This window comes from Scyliorhinus canicula, chromosome 6 (assembly GCF_902713615.1).
Source record: "Scyliorhinus canicula chromosome 6, sScyCan1.1, whole genome shotgun sequence".
Lineage (NCBI taxonomy): Eukaryota > Metazoa > Chordata > Chondrichthyes > Carcharhiniformes > Scyliorhinidae > Scyliorhinus > Scyliorhinus canicula.
This window is the reverse complement of record NC_052151.1, coordinates 54,075,774-54,096,210: the sequence shown is the minus strand read 5'-3', so window position 1 is coordinate 54,096,210 and position 20,437 is coordinate 54,075,774. Positions and strand designations below refer to the sequence as shown.

Below are 20,437 nucleotides of genomic sequence, written 5' to 3'. Positions count from 1 at the left end.
GTTGCAAAAAGCATTTCGCTTCTGCAGTTAGTTGCCAAGCTTCCTAAGCCTTGGAAAATCAAACTGTTAAGCGTGATGCTTAAATCCAGTTCCAAAAGTGTCCTGCAGGAGCATGATTTAAATATCATAATGAAGCTAAAAGAAAATTACTGCGGATGCTAGAATCTGAAACAAAATCAAAAAATACTGGACAATCACAGCAGGTCTGACGGCATCTGTTGAGAGAGAAGGGAGCTAACGCTTTGAGTCTGGGATCTTGTCCCTCTGAAATGGGACACATGCATGCCATGCAACTAGCTGCCATAAAAATGCATAACCAAGATCTCACACAGCAGGTTGGGGTTTAATTTTGAAAATTTTAATCTTTTAATGTGGCTGCCTCCTTCCTACCTGTCATGCGGTTGGTGGCGAGGGGCTTAATATGGACCCCAGATTTGCTGCTCCATGACTTTTCATTAAATATGCTCTGCTATTCATTTTTACTTTAATACAGACTGATTTGTAAACAGAATTTAGGCACCTTCCTGCCATTGGAAACGAATGATCACTCCTACAGAAAACAGTCATTTTAAATCTATATGGCACTAATTTTCTGTATTCGTATGAAGCCAATATTTTGTTTTATTCCTGCAAAAATGTCTTCACTGAGTATTTGATTAATCTTATGCATGTCTAAATGCATGCAGTTAATGCAATAAAGGTATAAGTGCCTCATTACATCAGTAGTGAATCCTTCACTTGCTCTAGGGTCATACTTGGTTTTAAAACTAATAGAATACTGCGCAGAAGGAAGCCATTTGGGCACATCATATCTGTTCCACCTTTTGGTAGAGCTATCCAATTCTTTGGTGAGTGTTGCTATTGAATCTGCTTCCACCTCTCTAGAATCCCTACTTTGCAGAAGGAGAACATTGGGCCCATCAAGTCTGCACCAACCCTCTGAAAGAGCACGAATGGCCTCCCATCCCCGTAATCCAATAATCCCACCTAACCTTTGGACACTAAGCGACAATTTAGCATGGCCAATACAATTAGCCAGCACAATCGAAATCATAACAACTGGCCGCATTTTTTAAAAAATGTTTCCACTCGCTACCTTTGATTCTTTTGCCAGACACCTTGGGCGGGATTCTCTGCGAACCGGCGGGGCAGGCGACTCCGGCGTGAATGAGTGGCGTGAACCACTCTGGCGTCAGGCCGCCCCGAAGGTGCAGACTCCTACGCACATTCAGGGGCTAGGCTGGCACCGGAGTGGTTTGCACCCGCCGGCCGGCGCAGAAGGGGCTTGGCGCCACGCCAACTGGTGCTGAAGGGCGAGTTGGCGCATGCGTAGGAGCGCCCATCCCAGCGCGTGCAAAGGGGAGGTTCATTTCCGCGTCAGCCATTGCGGAGGACCACAGCAGCTGACGTGGAGGAATAGAGTGCCCCCACGGCACAGGCCCGCCTGCGGATCGGTTGGCCCCGATCGCGGGCCATCCACCGTGGGGGCACCTCCCGGAGCCAGATCCCCCCCCGAGGACCCTGAAGGCCGCCTGCGCAACCAGGTCCCGCCGATAAGTCCCTACTCTAATTTATGCCGCCGACCGGCACGGCGATTCTCCAACCCGGCGTGGGGTCGGAGACTCCTGCCCCTTAAATCTGTGCCTTCTGACGACCAACACCTCGGCCACGGGAAACAATGTCATCTTTATTTACCCAATGAAAGAAAATGCAAAGGTGTGCGGGTCAGGTGGATTGAGCATGCAAAATTTCCCCTTGGTGTCTAAAGGTTAGGTGGGGTTAGAGGAATAGGGTGGGGGAGCGGTACTGGGTAGCGAGCTCTTTCAGAGGGTTGGTACAGACTTGATGGGCTGAATGGCCTCCTTCTGTACAGTGGGGATTCTATTCTATTATATTTTGAACACCTCCATGAAGTCTCTTAACATGCTGTTGCCTGAGGAAGAAAACCCAGCTTTTCAAATCTCCCCCTATAATTGAATCATTTCACCCTGATATGGTTCTGGTCAATCTGCTTTGCACACCTCTAAGGCATTTACATCCTTTGAGTTTCAAATTATCTGTGAACTTTGTTCCCTCTGTCCCCAAGTTTAGGTCATTAATATATATAACAAAAGAAAATAGTGGTTCCTTGGGGTCACCACAATGGAGTTGGTCTGAAGAGCCACTCAGCCCATCTTTATTTTCTATCCTTAATAAATTTTACACCCATGCTGCTGCTTTACTCCCATGGGCTTTAAAAATGCTTGTGGTACTTCGTCATTCACCTTTTATACACAACAGTAATCGCACCACCCTCATCTATCGCCTTTGTTACTCCATCAAATAACTTGATCAAGTTAGTTGGACATTGCCGTTAACAAATCCGCGCTGGCTTTCATCGATTCGCCCATGGTTTGTCAAATAACAGTTAATTGTGTCGAGGCTCATTGTCTCTAAAAGTCCCTTGCAGCACTGACATGAGGTTGACTGATCTTTGGCTGCTGGGTTTTTCCCTCTGCTCTTTTTTTTTCAATCGAGGTGCAACACTGCTGTTAGGGAGCCTGAGGAATTGTTTCTGGATCTGAGGAATGCAGCAGCTTTGTCAACTTCTTGTCCGGGAAAATGGTTGCAGGAGTTTACAACTGAGATTTTAGCAAGATCAGTCAATACAATGAGCGCAGTTTAAACCTGAAGAGCTTAGTGCAAAAACTGTAATTTTAGCTCCACGGACACAATATGATAGCTATAAAGTCCCTCCAACACCGTCCAAAACTGTAGCCCAAAGCCTTTCAAATCGAGACTATGCTTGGATGTTTTTTTACTGACATTTTTTAAGCGAGTATTAATTTGTGGAAAACTAAAATATTCAAAGCAGGATGTTATTCTGGAAACACAGGCTAGGAAGAACAAAATAGAATTAATTTGCACATGCCGATTAATATTTCTGAAATAAAAAAGAGATGTCGGAAATACTCAGCAGGCCAGGCAGCGTCTGTAGAAGGCGAAACATGAGTTAAAGGGCGTGATGCAGCCAAATAAATTACCTGTGCATCATTTTGGGCCAGTTTGGCGTGGTGTTTTCCATCGGCTATTAGAGGGTGATCCCAGACCTGGATTCGTCCACACTTAGTTGGTTTTTAGGCTTTGGGGAGTTTCTTCACGGTGTAGCCCACACTTAGAAATTTTTTCAACAGTGGGGAGCTGAACTCGCTGGTGAGACCAGCTTCTCCAAGATTGCCCTGCCCTGACAAGCTAGGCAGCTCCAATGTCCTCGGAGACCCCCAGAGTGGCCATCACGTCAAGTCTCCACCTGTGGAGACCAGTACTAATAGGTGCCCGGTTAAGTCCTTGCCAGTGCGGCCAGTGACTCCTGGGTGCCAGGAAAATGCAGCATCAAATAGGCCGCAGATATTTAGGCTCATTTAAATATGACTATCTGGATCGTGCGCTCATTGGTCGCAGATTGTGTCGGGTGCCGCAGACTACGTGAGTCGTGCACAATTCTGTGCCCAGCGCAATGCCTGATTTGGACCTCTCCGGCATTGCTCCCGGCGCAATGAGGTCAGCACCGGGCGCAACACGTAGAAAAATTGCATCCAAAGTTTCAGGCTGTTGACCTTTCATCAGATGATTTTACCTGGGATTTTAAAGAACTTATGAATGAAGGATCTGCATCTCTTGATTTTGTATATAGTTGACATGGAAGGAGCTTTGTGAAACCAATGGGTTCACTCAGTATAACTCACCTTCAACTTTTGGTGATGTTTTGGAAAACATCACCATCTGAAATTAATGCAGATAGTAACTGTATATGGGCAGTCAAAGATGGTTATGTTTCCTTGGGTACTGTCTCTCCCTGTCAAATCTGCCTTCATCACTCTCTTGTTCAAAAGAAATAGCAGGTTGATCCCTTTTTTCTTGCAAATGATCTCTCCACCTTGAATCTTCCTTTTCTTTCTAGACCTCGATTATGATGTTATCTCCAAACTGCACGGCCATATCTATCTCACTTATGTTTTCCTACAGTCTGAAAATAGAGTGGGGCTGTTTTAGCTCTGGGCTAGACAGCTGGTTTGTGTTGCAGAACGAGGCCAGCAGCGCGGGTTCAATTCCCGTACCAGCTGAGAATTCTGAAGTCTCTCTCTGTGTACCCGAACAGGTGCCCGAATGTGGCGACTAGGGGCTTTTCGCAGTAACTTCATTGCAGTGTTAATGTAAGCCTACTTGTGACAATAAAAAATAATTTATTTATAATAACTCTTAACAAAATGTCAAAATTACATTCTAGAGTCAAAAGTACAATCTGCTCACTAATAATTCCAATAGAAAATTCAGGAGTAGCATATCTTTACCCAGTGCTTACACAAGGCTGATTGAGAGGATTAGGATAGATGAATTTACAGAGAAATTTGAGGGAGAGAGGAATAAATGGGTATGTTGACAGTGTTCGATGAATAAGGATGAGAGGAAGCTTGTATGGAACATATGCACCAGCATGGATTTGTTGGACAGAATGACCTGTTTCTGTACTCGATGTATGATGCAATACCATGACTATGACCATTGTTCATTATCTCTCTGGATCTTTCTGCAACTGTTGGCATGGTTGATCACATCCAGTACTTCCTCCAGTACTTCTGTTCCATTGCTCAGCATGTTTGGATTGCCGTACCCGATCCTACTCTTTCTTACTGATCTGATCATAGCCAAAGCATCTCCAGCAATAAATTGTCTTCTGACTGCTGCACCTTAACAGTGGGAGCCCTTCATCTGCTTCTTAAATCCTTATCCATGTACTTGTCTTCTGCAGGCACTTATCCTGGTCCTCCAGTATGGCAAATTTAACAGTTTCATTCTTGTATTAAATTGCCTCACACTCTGTCTACACCTCCCGCTGCATTGGGAGAGAGGGCAGCATTATCAAAGATCCCTCTCATCTGGGTTGTTTTCACTTCCCATCTCTTCCATCGGGCAGGAGGTACAAAAGTCTGAGAACATGCACTGACAGGTTCGAAAACAGCTTCTTCCCTGCTGTTACCAGACTCCTGAATGAGTCTCGTATGGACTGATCTGATCTCTTCACACTTCTACTCTACTGAGTAGTACTGCACTCTGTATGCTTCAACCGACGCCTGTGTCAATGTATTTACATTGTGTATTTATCATAGAATCAGAGAATTTACAGTGCAGAAGGAGGCCATTCGGCCCATCGAGTCTGCACCGGCCCTTGGAAAGAGCACCCTACCTAAGCCCATACCTCCACCCTATCCCCACACCTCCACCCTATCCTTGTAACCCCATCTAACCTTTTTTGGACACTAAGGGAAATTTAGCACAGCCAATCCACCTAACCTGCACATCTTTGGACGGTGGGAGGAAACCGGAGCACCCGGAGGAAACCCACGCAGACGCAGGGAGAACGTGCAGACTCCGCACAGGCAGTGACCCAAGCCGGGAATCGAACCTGGGACCCTGGAGCCGTGAAACAACTATGCTAAAACTACTACCATGCTGTCCCCTTATGTATGTCCTATGTTTTTTCCATGTATGGAACAATCTGTTTGGACTGTACGCAGAATAATACTTTTCCCCATACCTCGGTATATGTGACGATAAATCGGCTCCCGGCAGGATGACGCCAAATGTCTCCGGTTGTGACCATGAGCATTTGGCTGAGTTTTTAAAAAAGAAAACTCCCTGGCTTAAGGAAACTGAGGCCAATTTTGGTGCCCCACCACTGTAACCCCACCTGTTCGGCCAAGTATCTTTCTCAACTGGATTTTGGTGCCAAGTGAGCTTGTTTGTTCACACAGTCGCTAACAATAACTCTTCCTCCCTGCCTGTCAGAGCCCTGCTGCCTTAGTGGTTAGAATATTGAATGGTGAAAGTGGCTGAAAACAACTGCATCTGGAACCTTCTTGGGGAAGGTAGTGAGAAAATTGATTTTATAACTAGTCCACTTTTATCGTCCGTAGTTAACAAATGTTTTATGCTGAATCATGTTGCACATTTCGGCAATGAAATATGCTTTTGTATGTTGCTTGATGCTAACCCTTTTAACCTTCTTTTGCAGTTTTCGCCAATGTGCACTGGCTCTATGAGATTCCTGTCTTCCACAGGAGCAGATGGCACAGTTTGTTTCTGGCAGTGGGATGCTGGCATGTACAAATTTAGGTAAGGAGATGTGCTTTCTTTTCAAAAATAGATAGTAGAGTTTCTTAAAGCAAATAATATTTTGTAATTGATTGCTCTTGACATATTTTGGTATTTAAAAGTCTGGAGTTCAACAGAACAGAATAATGTGGGTTACATCAGTTAACTCAAAGCCATTTTCTTCTGGAAGAATTATTGAATTAACACGATTGTTTGAATTGAGCAATTTTAATATAACGCCACAGGAGGCCTTTCCATTTGAACGACCCCAGTTTGAAATTTTTTCATCAGTTCGCATAATCCATTCACGTACAAAAAGAAAGGTAGAGTATCTCAAATCCGGTAACCTCAGTGCCAGGTCCATGCCGGATTTCGGAACTTGTTGGTTTGCAGGGTAAAAAAATCGGAATGCCTTAATTCAGTGAATAGGGCATGGAGGAAAAGCAACTAATCTGATTGCAAGGCACTTTAGGTTAATGGCCATATCCCTGCTGATATTAATTAACTTCTCCCGCATTGGTTTCAATAACCTCTCCCCCCCACTTCCCTATATCAGTGCACCCTGTTTAAACTGAGGAAAGATCAATGAACTGAAATTATTCTAAAAATACCCTGTCAATGTAACTAAGATTTTTTTTTTTTATTCATGCAAGATTGTACAGTAATCTTCAATTCAGTCCGAACTCTCTTTGAACTGACTTGATCCAGCTGCAAGATGCTAGCCAGTGCCTATGGAACTTTAAAGGCTTTTAGGAATCAAGTGCTATATTTGAATTTAAGCCTGTGGGGTTCAATTTGGATGGCCTTAAAGGCAACAAAACACAGTATAGGTACCATGGGCAGAATTCTCCGCGCCCACCCCCCCGATTCCGGGGCCTTCGTAAATCCCACGCCAGCGTGGCCGGAATTCTCCGCCACCCGGGAATCGGCGGGGGCGGGAATCGCGCCCCGCCAGTCGGCGGGCACCCCGCGGTGTTTCTCCGATGGTGATGGGCCGAAGTCCCGCCGCTGTCAGGCCTCTCTCGCTAACGTAGTTTAAACCACCTCTGTGCCGGCGGCGCGAGCAGGCCCCGGGGTCCTGTGGGGGGGGCGCGGGGCGATCGGACCCCTGGGGGTGCCCCCACGGTGGCCTGGCCCGCGATTGGGGCCCACCGATCGGCGGGCGGGCCTGTGCCATGGGGGCACTCTTTTTCTTCTGCCGCCGCCACGGCCTCCACCATGGCAGAGGCGAAAGAGACCCCCTCCACCGCGCATGCGCCGGTGGTGACGTCAGCAGCCGCTGACGCTCCGGCGCATGCACGGACTCACGCCGACCAATGAAGGCCTTTCGGCTAGCTCCGATGCCGGTCGGCGTGGCACCAAAGGCCGTTGGCACCAGTCGGCGGAGCGGGAGCCACTCCGGCCCGGGCCTAGCCCCTAAAGGTGCGGAGAATTCCGCACCTTTGGGGAGGCCCGACGCCGGAGTGGTTGGCGCCACTACGCTACGCCGGGACCAGGGGAGAATACCGCCCCATCTGGTGCAGCAAGAATAGGCTTGTTTCCTGCCCACCAGTACAATAAATAGCTAGATATTCTACCTGGTTAGATTCTGCAAACGTTTAATGTTCTTCCGGGGTATGGCTGTCTCCACCACATCTGCAGTGGCTCGGTGGGGTCAACGTTCGCTGGAGCCTGGAAAATATCAGCAACTCCTCGAACTTCACCACGCTCTGCCAGGTGGGGTCAAGGCAGTGCCGTGCAAGAAAAAATGTCCAGTTTTCAGACACCACTGGTTTTTTTGCTGGCTGGATTACTCTGCCTGTACATATGAACATACGAATTTAGAGCAAGAATAGTCCATTCAGCCACTCAAACCTGCTTAGCCATTTGATAAGACTCTGGCTGATCTGATTGTGGCATGAAGTTCATTTTCCCTGTCTACTTTCTATATCCTTGATTCGTGATTGACAACATGTGGGTGACATGGTGGCACAGTGGTTAGCACTGCTGCCTCAACTCCAGGGTCTCGGGTTTAATTCAAGCCTCGGGTGACGTTGCGGAGTTTGCACGTTCTCCCCGTTTCTGCGTGGGCTTCCTTTGGGCGCTCCAGTTTCCTCCCGCAGTCCAAAGATGTGCAGGTTAGGTGGATTGGCCATGCTGAATTGCCTCTTAGTTTCAAAAAGGTGAGGTAGGGCTACTGGGTTATGCTGATAGGCTGAAGACATGGGCTTAAGTAGGGTGCTCTTCTCAAGGGCCGGTGCAGACTCGATGGGTCGAATGGCCTCCTGCATTGTAGGGATTCTATGAACAACGCCCTTTACAATTGCAGCAAAACAGCTCTCCTTTTATATGCGGCACAGTAGCCAAGTGGTTAGCACTGTTGCTTCACAGTGTCATGGACCTGGGCTCGATTCCCAGCCTGGGCCACTGTCTGTGCAGAGTCTGCATGTTCTCCGCATGTCTGTCTGATTCGTGTACAAAGACACTCAAATCCCTTTGTACCGTATTTGTCTAAATTTAAATACTGTACTGCATTTTTATTCTTTTTGACCAAGTGGATAAGTTCATATGTTCCCACATTATACTCCATCTGCCAGAATTTTGCCCACTCCTTTTGGCGATTCTTTATATCCTCTTCATAGTTGACTTCCCTACCTATCCTCACATAGAAACATAGAAAATACGAGCAGGAGTAGGCTATTCAGCCCTTCAAGTCTGCTCTGCCAGTCAGTATGATCACGGCTGATCCTCTATCTCAGCACCATATTTCTGCCCTTTATCCTTGACATCTTTGGACTCCTGAAATCTATCTGTTTCCTTCTGAAATGTATTCAGTGACTTTGCTCCACAGCCTTCTGTGGTGGAGAATTCCACAAGTTCACCACCCTTTGAGTGAAGAAGTTTCCCCTCCTCTCAGTCCTAAGTGGATACCCCCCCTATCCTGAGAATGTGACCTCCTTTTTCTAGACACCGAGCCAAAGGAAACAACATCCTTGCATCCAATCTGTCCAACCCTGTCAGAATTTCATGCATTTCAATTAGATCCCCTCTCATTCTTCCAGCTTCCAGTGAACACAGGGTAGCTAGAGAAAGAGTTGATGCACTCAAGGACAAAGGAGGAAAATTATGTGTAGAACCAAAGGAAGTAAGTGAGATTCTTAATGAGTATTTTGCATCTGTATTCACAAAGGAGATGGACACGTTGATTGGTGGTGTCTCAGAGGGATGTGTAAACACTTTAGAACAAGTTGTTATTACGAGGGAGGAAGTGTTAGGTGTGTTAAAAAGCATTAAGGTAGATAAATCCTCAGTGCCAGATGGCATCTACCCCAGATTACTGAGGGAGACAAGAGATGAAATCACTGGGCATCTAACAGAAATCTGTGTCCTTGTTGGCCATAGGTGAGATCCCAGAGGATTGGAGGGTAGCCAATGTTGTACCGTTATTTAAGACGGGTTGCAAGGATAACCAGGTTAACTATAAATCATTGAGCCTGTTGTCAGTGATAGTGAAATTGTTGGAAAAGATTCTCAGAGATAGTGGCCAGGATTCTCTGGTGTCCGGCGGGGTGGGCCGTACTGGCGCCAAAGAGTGGCATGAACCACTCCGGCGATGGGCCGCTCGGAAGGTGTGGAACCCTCCGCACCTTCGGGGGCTAGGCCGGTGCTGGAGTGGTTGGCGCCGCGCCAACCGGCGCCGAAGGGCCTCCGCCGGCCAGCGCAAGTTGCCACATGCGCAGGAGTGCCAGCGTGTTCCCAGAACCGCTGGCGTGATTCCTGCGCATGCGCAGGGGGTTTCTTCTCCGCGCGGCCATAGCGTTGCTTTACACAGGCTGGGGCGGAGGGAAAGAGTGCCCCCACGGCACAGGCCCGACCGCAGATCGGTGGGCCCCAATCGCGGATCAGGCCAGCCTGGGCCCCCCCCCGGTGCCGGATCCCCCGACGTTCCCCTGAGGACTCCAAAGGCCGCCCTGAGAGGCAGATCCCGCCGATACGGATTTGGTCTATTCCACGCTGGCAGAACTAGCCGAAAACAGGCGACCGTTCGGCCCATCTGGGTGCGGAGAATCGCCAGGGGGTCCACTACCAACGGCCCCCAACCAGCGCGGCGCGATCCCCGCCACTGCAAAAAAAACCGGCGCCGGAGTATTTGGCAGCCCGTGTTGGAGCGGCGAGGCGGGATTCACGCCGCCCCACGGCGATTCTCCGACCTGGCGGGGGGGTTGGAGAATCTCGCCCAGGATCTTTGCACATTTTGAAGTGAATGGTCTTGTTAGCGACAGACAGCATGGTTTTGTATGCGGGAAGTCATGTCTCACTAATTTAATTGTGTTTTTTGAGGAGGTGACAAAAATGATTGATGAGGGAAAGGCTGTGGATGTTGTCTACATGAACTTTAGTAAAGCATTTGATAAGGTCCCTCATGACAGGCTGGTGTAAAAGATTAAATCACATGGGGTCAGGGGTGAACTTTCTGGATGGATACAGAACTGGCATGGCCATAGAAGACAGAGGGTAGCAGTGGAAGGGTGTTTTTCTGAATGGAGGTCTGTCACTAGTGGTGTTCCGCAGGGATCAGTACTGGGACCTCTGCTCTTTCTAATATATATAAATGACTTGGAAGAAAACATAGCGGATCTGGTTAGCAAGTTGCAGATGATACTAAGATTGCAGGAGTTGCCGATAGTGATGAAGATCGTCAGAGAATACAACAGGATATAGATAGGCTGCAAACTTGGGCAGAGAAATGGCAGATGAAATTTAATCCAGACAAATGCGAGGTGATGCTTTTTTGGTCAATCCAATTCAGAAGGAAACGCCATTCGGCTCATCGAGTCTGCACCGGCTCTTGGAACGAGCACCCTACCCAAGGTCAACACATCCACCCTATCCCCATAACCCAGTAACCCCACTCAACACTAGGGGCAATTTTGGACACTAAGGGCAATTTATCATGGCTAATCCACCTAACCTGCACATCTTTGGACTGTGGGAGGAAACCAGAGCACCCGGAGGAAACCCACACACACACGGGGAGGAGGTGCAGACTCCGCACAGACAGTGACCCAAGCCGGAATCAAATCTGGGACCCTGGAGCTGTGCAGCAATTGTGCTATCCACAATGCTACCGTGCTGCCCATCAGATGGCAGAACCATCAGGAGCATAGAGACACACAGAGAGATCTTGGCGTGCAGGTCCACAGATGGAAATGGTGGTAAAGAAAGCATATGTCATGCTTGTCTTTATAGGACCGGGTGCCGAGTATAAAAGCTCAAAAATTATGTTAGTTATATAGAATGTTGGTTAGGCCACATTTGGAATACTGTGTCCAATTTTGGTCACCACACTACCAGAAGGATGTGGAGGCTTTGGAGAGAGTACAGAAAAGGTTTACCAGGATGTTGCCTGGTATGGAGGGTATTCGCTATGAGGAGAGATTGAATAAAATGGGATTCTTCTCCCAAGAGAGATGGAGGCTGTGGGGCGACCTGATAGAACTTTATTTAATTATTAGGGGTTTGGATATGGAGTGGAATTGAAAAATACAAGGAGGCACAAGTTCAAGGTGAGGGGGTGTAAGTTCGGTGGAGATGTGCGGGGGGAAGTTTTTTGCACACAGGGTGATGGTGGCCTGGAATGAACTACCAAGTGAGGTGGTTGAGGCAGATACGTTAGCGACCTTTAAGACTTATCTGGATAGACATATGAACAGATGGGGGATAGAAGGAATCAAGTGGTTGGTCTAGATAGGACACGTGATCGGCGCAGGCTTGAAGGGCCTGTTCCTGCGTGGTATTGTTCTTTGTTTAGTCAACCCAATCCTCGTACGACAATCCTGCCATCCCAGGAATCAGTCTAATGAACCTTCACTGCACTCCTTCTATGGCAAGTATATTCTTGCTTAGGTAAGGAGACCAAAACTGCACACAATACTCCAGCTGTCGTCTCACCAAGGTCCTGTACAGATACAGTAAGATATCCATGCTCCTGTATTCACTTCCTCTTGCAATAAAGCCCAACATACCATTTCCCTTCCTAACTGCTTGCTGTACCTGCATTTTTTTTTCAGTGACTGGTATACAAGAACACCGAGGCCCCTTTGTACTTCAACTTTCCCAATCTATCACCATCTAAATAATACTCTGCTATTCTGTTTCTCCGTCCGAAGTGGATAGATTCACTTTGATCCACGATGTACTGCATCTGCGATGTATTTGCTCATTCACTCAACTTGTCAAAATAACAATAATAATCTTTTTATTGTCACAAGTAGGCTTACATTAACACTGCAATGAAGTTACTGTGAAAAGCCCCGAGTCGCCACATTCCGGCACTTGTTCGGGTACACAGAGAGAGAATTCATAATTGAACCTGTGCTGCTGGCCTTGTTCTGCATCACAAACCAGCTGTTTAACCCACTGAGCTAAACCAGCCCCTTAAACCCTCTTCGTATCCTCACCACTCACATTTCCACCAAGTTTCATGTCGTCAGCAAACGTGAAAATATTACATTTTGGTTCCTGTACCTAAATTATTGATATGTATTGTGAATACTGAAGCCCAAGCAGTGATCCTTCTGTGACTCCACTTGTCACTGCCTACCGCTTCGTAAATCCCATTTATTTCTGTCTGTTAATCAATTCTCAATCCATGCCAATATGTTACCCCAAATTACATGTGACGACAGCTGGAGTATTGTGTGCAGTTTTGGTCTCCTTACCTAAGCACGGTGGCACAGTGGTTACGGTGCCTACGGCGCTGAGGACCCGGGTTCGAATCCTGGCCCTGGGTCACTGTCCGTGTGGAGTTTGCACATTCTCCCCGTGTCTGCGTGGGTTTCATCCCCACAACACAAAAGATGTGCAGGCTAGGTGGATTGGCCACGCTAAATTGCCCCTTAATTGGAAAAAAATAATTGGCTACTCCAAATTTGAAAAAAAATAAAAAAATAAAAAATTTTGTTCATTACCTCTTATGTGGGATTTGATCAAAAGCTTTCTGATAATCGCACTAAACAGCTGGCTTGTAAAGCAGAACAAAGCCAGCAGCGCGGGTTCAATTCCCGTGCCAGCCTCCCCGAACAGGCGCCGGAATGTAGCGACTAGGGGCTTTTCACAGTAACTTCATTTGAAGTCTACATGTGACAATAAGCGATTTTCATGTAATTTCATTTTCAAAATCTCAAAACATAACGTCCACTGGTTCACTCATACCTATTCTACTAGTTATGTCCTCAAAAAACTCTGGGACGGTGGTCACACATGGTTTCCCTTTCATAAATCCATGTTGACTTTGTCTAATCCCATTAATGCTTCCGAAGCGTCCTTTTATCGCATCATTTATAATGGACTTTAATATTCTCCCTGCTGTTGATAGTCTAACCAGTCTGTAATTCCATGTTTTTGCTCCCCTCCCTTTTTAAATAACGGAGTTACCTTTGCCACCCTCCAATCTGCTGGGAGGGTCCCAGAATCTACAGAATTTTGGAAAATTACATCCAACGCTTCCATTATTTCCATGGCCACCACTTCCCTTAGTACCCTGGGATGTAGATTATCAGGTGGTGGGTATCAGTTTTCAGATCTATTAATTCTGCAACACTTTCTTTTAGTGTAATGCTAATTTCCTTTGATTCCTCCTTCTTATTAGATTCTTGGTTCCTTAGCATTTCTAAGAAGTTATTTGTGTCTTCCTCCATGAAGACAAAAACTAAAGGAGTTATTTCATTGGGGGCTGGTTTAGCACACTGGGCTAAACAGCTGGTTTGTAATGCAGAACAATGCCAGCAGCTCGGGTTCAATTCCCGTACCGGCCTCCCCGAACAGGCGCCGGAATGTGGCGACTAGGGGCTTTCCACAGTAACTTCATTGAAGCCTACTTGTGACAGTAAGTGATTATTAATATTATTAATTGCTCTGCCATTTCGTAGTTCTCCATTGTAAATTATCTTGTTTTGAAATGTAAGAGACCTACATTTTTCATCAATCATTTTCTTTTTACACATTTATAGAAGCTTTTGCAGTCCATTGTTATATTATTTGTAAGTTTATTTGTAAGTCAAGGGGCTGCTTAGCACAGGGCTAAATCGCTGACTTTGAAAGCAGACCAAGGCAGGCCAGCAGTACGGTTCGATTCCCGTAACAGCCTCCCCGAACAGGCGTCGGAATGTGGCGACTAGGGGCTTTTCACAGTAACTTCATTTGAAGCCTACTTGTGACAATAAGCGATTTTCATTTCATTTTTCATTTCAAGTTTACTTGGAGACTATTGTTCCCAACTTAGTCAATCACCTGGTCCTCTTTTGCTGGATCCTGAACTTTTCCCAATCTTCAGGCTTTCTACTTTTCTCGCAACTTTATATGACTCCTCTTTGGACCTAATAATAGCCTTTATTTAGTTTGTAAGCCATGGTTGGTCTGTTGGTCAGCATTTATTTCCCATCCTGATGCTGGTCATGTCACAGGGCAGTTAAGAGTAGGGTTGTACGTCTGATATCAACTGTAGACTACACCAGGTAAGAATGGCAGATTTTCAAGGGCACCACTAAACCAGATTGATTTTTATACAGCAACCCAGTAGTTTTATGGCACCATTAATGGTGTCACCTTTTTATTCCAGGTTTTATTATGAAGGGTAAAGTGATTAACTAGGTTGGGATTGTTCTCGCTCGAGTTCAGAAGAATATGGGGGAATCTCATAGAGACTTATAAAATTCTAACAGGGCTAGATAGGGTAGATGCAGGGAAGATGTTACCAATGATGGGTGTGTCTAGAACCAGCAGGATTAGGCTATTGAGTTGGATGATCAGCCATGATCGTGATGAATGGCGGAGCAGGCTCGAAGGGCCAAAAGGTCTCCTCCTGCTCCTATCTTCTATGTATTTATGTATCTATGATAATAGCATTTACATGTTTTAATGATGGGTGGTCCAGGGATAAATTTCAAATATGCGCCAGGATTTTTGATTGAATTTGAGTTAGCATGTTTGCAAACCAGTCATCTCGCTAATTCCGGCCATACAAATTTTTACCATGATCGTCTGCTCTTCACATCAGAATGAAGATTTAGTTTTAATGAAAACCCTCCCAGTATTAAGAAAAAGTCTATTTCCAAGTGTGTGAGATATTCATTTTTTGAGGCAATACTTTCCTGAGTAATTCCATCAAGGTCTACATCTCAGAGGAATGCCACTCAATCCATTTGTTCCAGCAAACTAAATGAATCCAACCTCTCTTCTTTTCCAATAGCTTTAAACCTTCCTCTGCTTCAAATATTTATCCCAAACCATTAAAAATGTAGTGATCTCTGCCACATCGGTTTCTTTTGAGAAAGCCTTCCATGTTTTAACACCTCTGTGTAAGGACATTTTAAATAATTTCTCTGAATCTCTTGGTAAGTGTTTGAAATCGATGAACCCTCATTATTATTTGGCGGAGAGACTTACCGCGTCTCTCCTCTCTCTTCTCCACTCCTGGCGGCGTGTTTCTCGGCCACCCCCTGCCATCGGGAACCTGGCAGGGGTTCGCCGCCACCGGAACCGGAAGATCCTGCCGGTGAGAATAGCTTCTCCTTTCTCTCTCTCTCTCTCTTTCTCTTTCTCTCATAATTTCTCACTCCTGATGAAATCCTGCTGTATGCCTTTGTGGCTTAAATGTTCTTTTTGCAACGGGGTGTTCAAAACTGCATGCAGTGCTCTAACTGTGACCAACCTATCTTGTAAAAAATAAATAAAATTCTAGCCTCTTTGCTTTTGTGCTCTCAGCTTTTGTTTATAAAGCCCAAATTGGTATTGGCCTTTTAATCGTTAATTTTCCTGTACCTTTATTTTCAACGCATTATCTACTTGCGCCTCCAATTCTCTTTTTATATATTTTGATTGAGTGTATTCTATGTGGTTTTACATTCAACATGCATCATTTCACACACATCTGCAGTAAATTGCATCTTCTACCGCTCTAATAATTTGTCCACGTGCCCTTAAAGACGTTTTGTCCACAGTGCTGATTGCACTACTTTTATGTCACTAAAATAATTTGATATTGTGCTCTTATGATCTAGATAATCCTTGAGAATAAATGTGAACCCAGCATTGTGACCTGGAGCATACCACTTACAATCTTTCACGAACTTGAACAGCACTCATAACCCTAATCTCTTGCTTCTTGTCTATCAGTTAGCATTCTATCCAAGCTGCTTCATTTTCTCTGTTTTCATACAATTGGTTACATCTTCAGCAAACTCACTAATCTTTGGGCATGGCTTCTGTTTAAAAAAGTGCAGGGTAAGTAGTGTACATGATTTAATACATTCCATGTTTCTCTAATATACTTTCAGATCTTCAGATGTTTAGTCCAAATATGGCAAGCAGTATCAAAGAACAAAGAACAGTGCAGCAAAGGAACAGGCCCTTTGGCCCTCCAAGCCTGCTCCGATCATGATGCCTGTCTAAACTAAAACCACTTCCATATCCCTTTATTCCCATCCTATTCATGTATTTGTTAAGGTGCCACTTAAACACTGCTATTGTAGCTGCTTCCACCACCTCCCCTAGCAGCGTGTTCTACTCACCACCCTCTGTAAAAGAAACTTGCATCGCACATCTCCTCTAAACTTTCCCTCCTGCTCTTAAGCCCATGTCTTCTAGTCATTGACTTTTCCACCCTGGGGAAAAAACGTCTGACTATCCACACTGTCCATGCAACTCATAATTTTGTAAACCTCTATCTGGTTGCCCCTCAACCTCCGTCGTTCCAGTGAAAACAATCCGAGTTTATCCAACCTCTCCTCATAGTTAATACCCTGCAGAGCAGGCAATGTTCTGGTAAACCTCTTCTTTACCTTCTCCAAAACATCCACATCCTTTTGGTAGTGTAGTAACCAGAATTGTACACACTATTCCAAATGTGGCCTAACCAAGTTTCTTGACATGACACTTTTTATACTCAATGTCCCAACCAATGAAGACAAGCATTTCGTATGCCTTCTTGACTGCCTTATCCACCTGCTTTGCCACATTCGGTGATCTGTGGACCTGTACGCCCAGATCTCTCTGCCTGCCAATACTCCTCCGGGTTCTACCACTTACTGTACAATTCCCACTTGCATTAGACCTTCCACATTTGTCCAGATTAAACTCCATATGCCATTTCTCTGCCCAAATCACCAACTGATCTATATCCTGCTGCATCCTCTGACAGTCCTCTTCACTATCTGCAACTTCACCAATCTTTGTGTTTTCAGAGCAGCTACATTTTCCTCCAGAACATTTATATATACTATGAACAACTAAGGTCCCAGCATTGATTCCTGCGGAACACCACTAGCCACAGCCTTCCATTCAGAAACGCACCCCTCCACCGCTACCCTCTGTCTTCTATGACCGAGCCAGTTGTGTATCTTGCCAGCTCAGCTCTGGTCCCATGTGACTTCACCTTTTGTACCAGTCTACCATGAAGGACTTTGTCAAAGGCTTTACTGATGTCCATGTAGACACCACCCACTGCCCTTCATTCATCAATTATTTTTGTCATCTCCTCATAAAACTCGATCAAGTTAGTGAGGCACGACCTCCCCTCCACAAAGCCATGCCGCCAACCACTAATAAGTCTATTTGTTTCCAAATGTGAGTAAATCCTGCCCCTAAGAATCTTTTCCAATATTCATCATTCAGACCAATTTTTGTCTTTTCTCCTTCCTCATGCATACAAACTAGATTTGAAATTTACCAAGTATGTCTAAGAAATATATAATGATAATTTAGTCATTTAGAGATATTTAATTCCTACTGGTATGTCTGGGGTCAATCAATCTTGATAAAACTATATAACTTGTGTGAAGAGAACTAATTCACTATTTTTTTTAAAATTTAGATTACCCAATTATTTTTTCCAATTAAGGGTCAATTTAGTGTGGCCAATCCACCTACTCTGCACATTTTTTTGGGTTGTGGGGGTGAAACCCACGCAGACATGGGGAGAACGTGCAAACTCCAGACGGACAGTGACCCTGTGCCGGGATCGAACCTGGGACCTCAGCGCCGTGAGGCTGCTGTGCTAACCACTAGGCCACCGTGCTGCCCGAACTAATTCACTCTTGCTAGACAAAGAATACAAATCTAATCAATGTCCAAGTCTGTACAGCCAGCATTTTTATAAGATACTGATATTACAACAGGCACTTAAGGGAGGCACTTTGGGGGAGTCATTGGTGTCGTGGTATTGTCGCTGGACGAGTAATCCAGAGACCCAGAGTCATGCTCTGGGGACCCGGGTTCAAATCCCGCCACAAAATTTAAGTTCAATAAAAATCTGGAATTAAAGTTGAAAAGTGAGCATGAAACCATTGTCAATTGTTGTAAAAATCCGCCTGGTTCACTAATGTCCTTTAGGGAAGGAAATCTGTCATCCTTACCTGCTCTGACCTACATGTGACTCCAGGTCTGTACTTAGCAGTACAATTGAGTTCTTGAGCTCTTAAACCTAAGTGAGAATCTGTCATCATCCCGAGCAATCTTCCTTTGGATTCATTCTTCATCTTTTGACTTTGGTTCAACTAACCAGTGGGTACTAATTTGTTAGATTGAGTACTGAAGCTCTAATAACATGATATACAACTCTTAAAGCTCTTTGTGTTTTCCCTTTCTCGCCTGAATTGATTCTCCCCAACTGTTCTGAGATTTCTCTGACTGTGATTGCCGGCAACTCTTCTGACACTTCGTAGAATCATAGACTCCCTACAGTGCAGAAGGAGGCTATTCGGCTCATCGATTCTGCACTGACCCTCTGAAAGAGCACTCTAATTTGTCCCACTTCCCTGCCCCATCCCCACCGCCCCACCTAACCTGCACATCTTTGGAAAACAAGGGACAATGTTGAGCATGGCCAATCTACCAAACCTGCACATCTTTGGCTTGGCTGTTTGATTACTGGCTTGGTAAGACTGTTCTCTGACCTGATTGGTGGTTTGATCACTGTCTTGGTTAGACTGTTCTCTGGCCGGAGTGGCTGTTTGGTACCTACTGCCTTTGTGTAACGTGGCAAATGTCTGAGCTGAGAGGAGGTCACTGAATGACCTTCTGTATCTTAAATGTCACTGAAAAATATTCACTTTATGTTTAAACATCATCGTATGCTTAAGGTTTATTTTGGTTGTGTGCCTCCCATTCAATAGGAGGAATTCTCTGGCCCTGTCTGTGAGAGAGAACGGAAAATTTGGCTTTCCAGCCAAAGCATAGCGGCACTGGAAAATTCTGGCCGCGAATGAGGACAGGAGATTTTGGTCAAAGTGATGGTCAATTTTGATGGGCATTTATATTAGAAATTATGGACGAGACCAGGGGCAGGATTCTCCATTTGGGAGACTATGGGCTGGATTCTCCGATTGTCAGGCTATGTCCTGAGATAACAGTGGCGTTTTACAACTGAAAAATCGATGCAAAACGGCCACCGATCCTGTCTGGTGGGGGGCTAGCAGGCAGACAGTGTAGAGCACCCGGCTCCAGCTGCCGATACGGACAGAGAATTGTCGGGTCCGTGACAACGCGCGCGGCCCCGGCCCCGGCCTGCCAAATAGTGCCCCAACCCCTGCCAAAGTTACCCCTGCCCGTGGATCAGGCCCCCCCCCCCCCCCACTGTGGTGTCGCTGGACTGAGTCCGCAGCTGCCACGCCGAGTCCCTGACAAATTCCCACGCCGTCAGAAACTCGGCTGGTCGGGGTCAGTGGACGTCAATATGGTGTGCGCGTACTCCTAGGGTACGTTGTGTTGGAGGGGGCGGCACCACGAAATGTCCCCGATTCCGACTCAAACGGGGATTCTCTGGCCGACCGGCAAAAGCGATTTTGGCATCGGAGACCGAAGAATTTCGCCCTATGTTCTCCCAACTTGGCTGAATTGTCTGGGGAATACAAATCGGATAGCAATTCCCAATCCTTAGCCATGCAATTTTTTGCATGGCAGGGAGTACGGCACTGCTTTAACACTCACCTGGGCAATACACCTGCTGACACATGAGGCTGCACTTGTCAATTCCTAGAAAGAGAGAAAGTCAGCTCGGTTTAAACCTCTGCAGACCTTTAATCTGTAAGCCTTTCATTCGTTTCTGTGATATTGATTTTACTGGGCTGTGATTGACAGCTTCCACACACACCCAGCTGTCAGCATTGTTTCATTCATCTCCCTTCACGCCTGAATGACTTTGAAGTAGCCAGCTGTGAAACTAACCAATGTTTATGCCAATGTTTGAAGCTCCAGGACCACATCAAAGAGAGTTAATTGCTTTCTGTTAGTTTCACAGCTGACTACTTCTGAAGGGAGATGATTGGAA

At 45.8% G+C, this 20,437-nt stretch overlaps 1 protein-coding gene across 3 annotated transcripts in view; it reads left to right on the top strand.

The window, feature by feature from the left end:
- LOC119967148 (pleckstrin homology domain interacting protein) overlaps positions 1-20,437 on the top strand; it is a 322,696-nt gene that overhangs the window by 137,479 nt on the left and 164,780 nt on the right. For all 3 annotated transcript variants that reach the window (XM_038799297.1, XM_038799295.1, XM_038799294.1), the window contains exon 9: positions 6,053-6,153. In XM_038799297.1, coding sequence (XP_038655225.1) covers positions 6,053-6,153 — 101 coding nt within the window. The remainder of the gene's footprint in view (positions 1-6,052; positions 6,154-20,437) is intronic.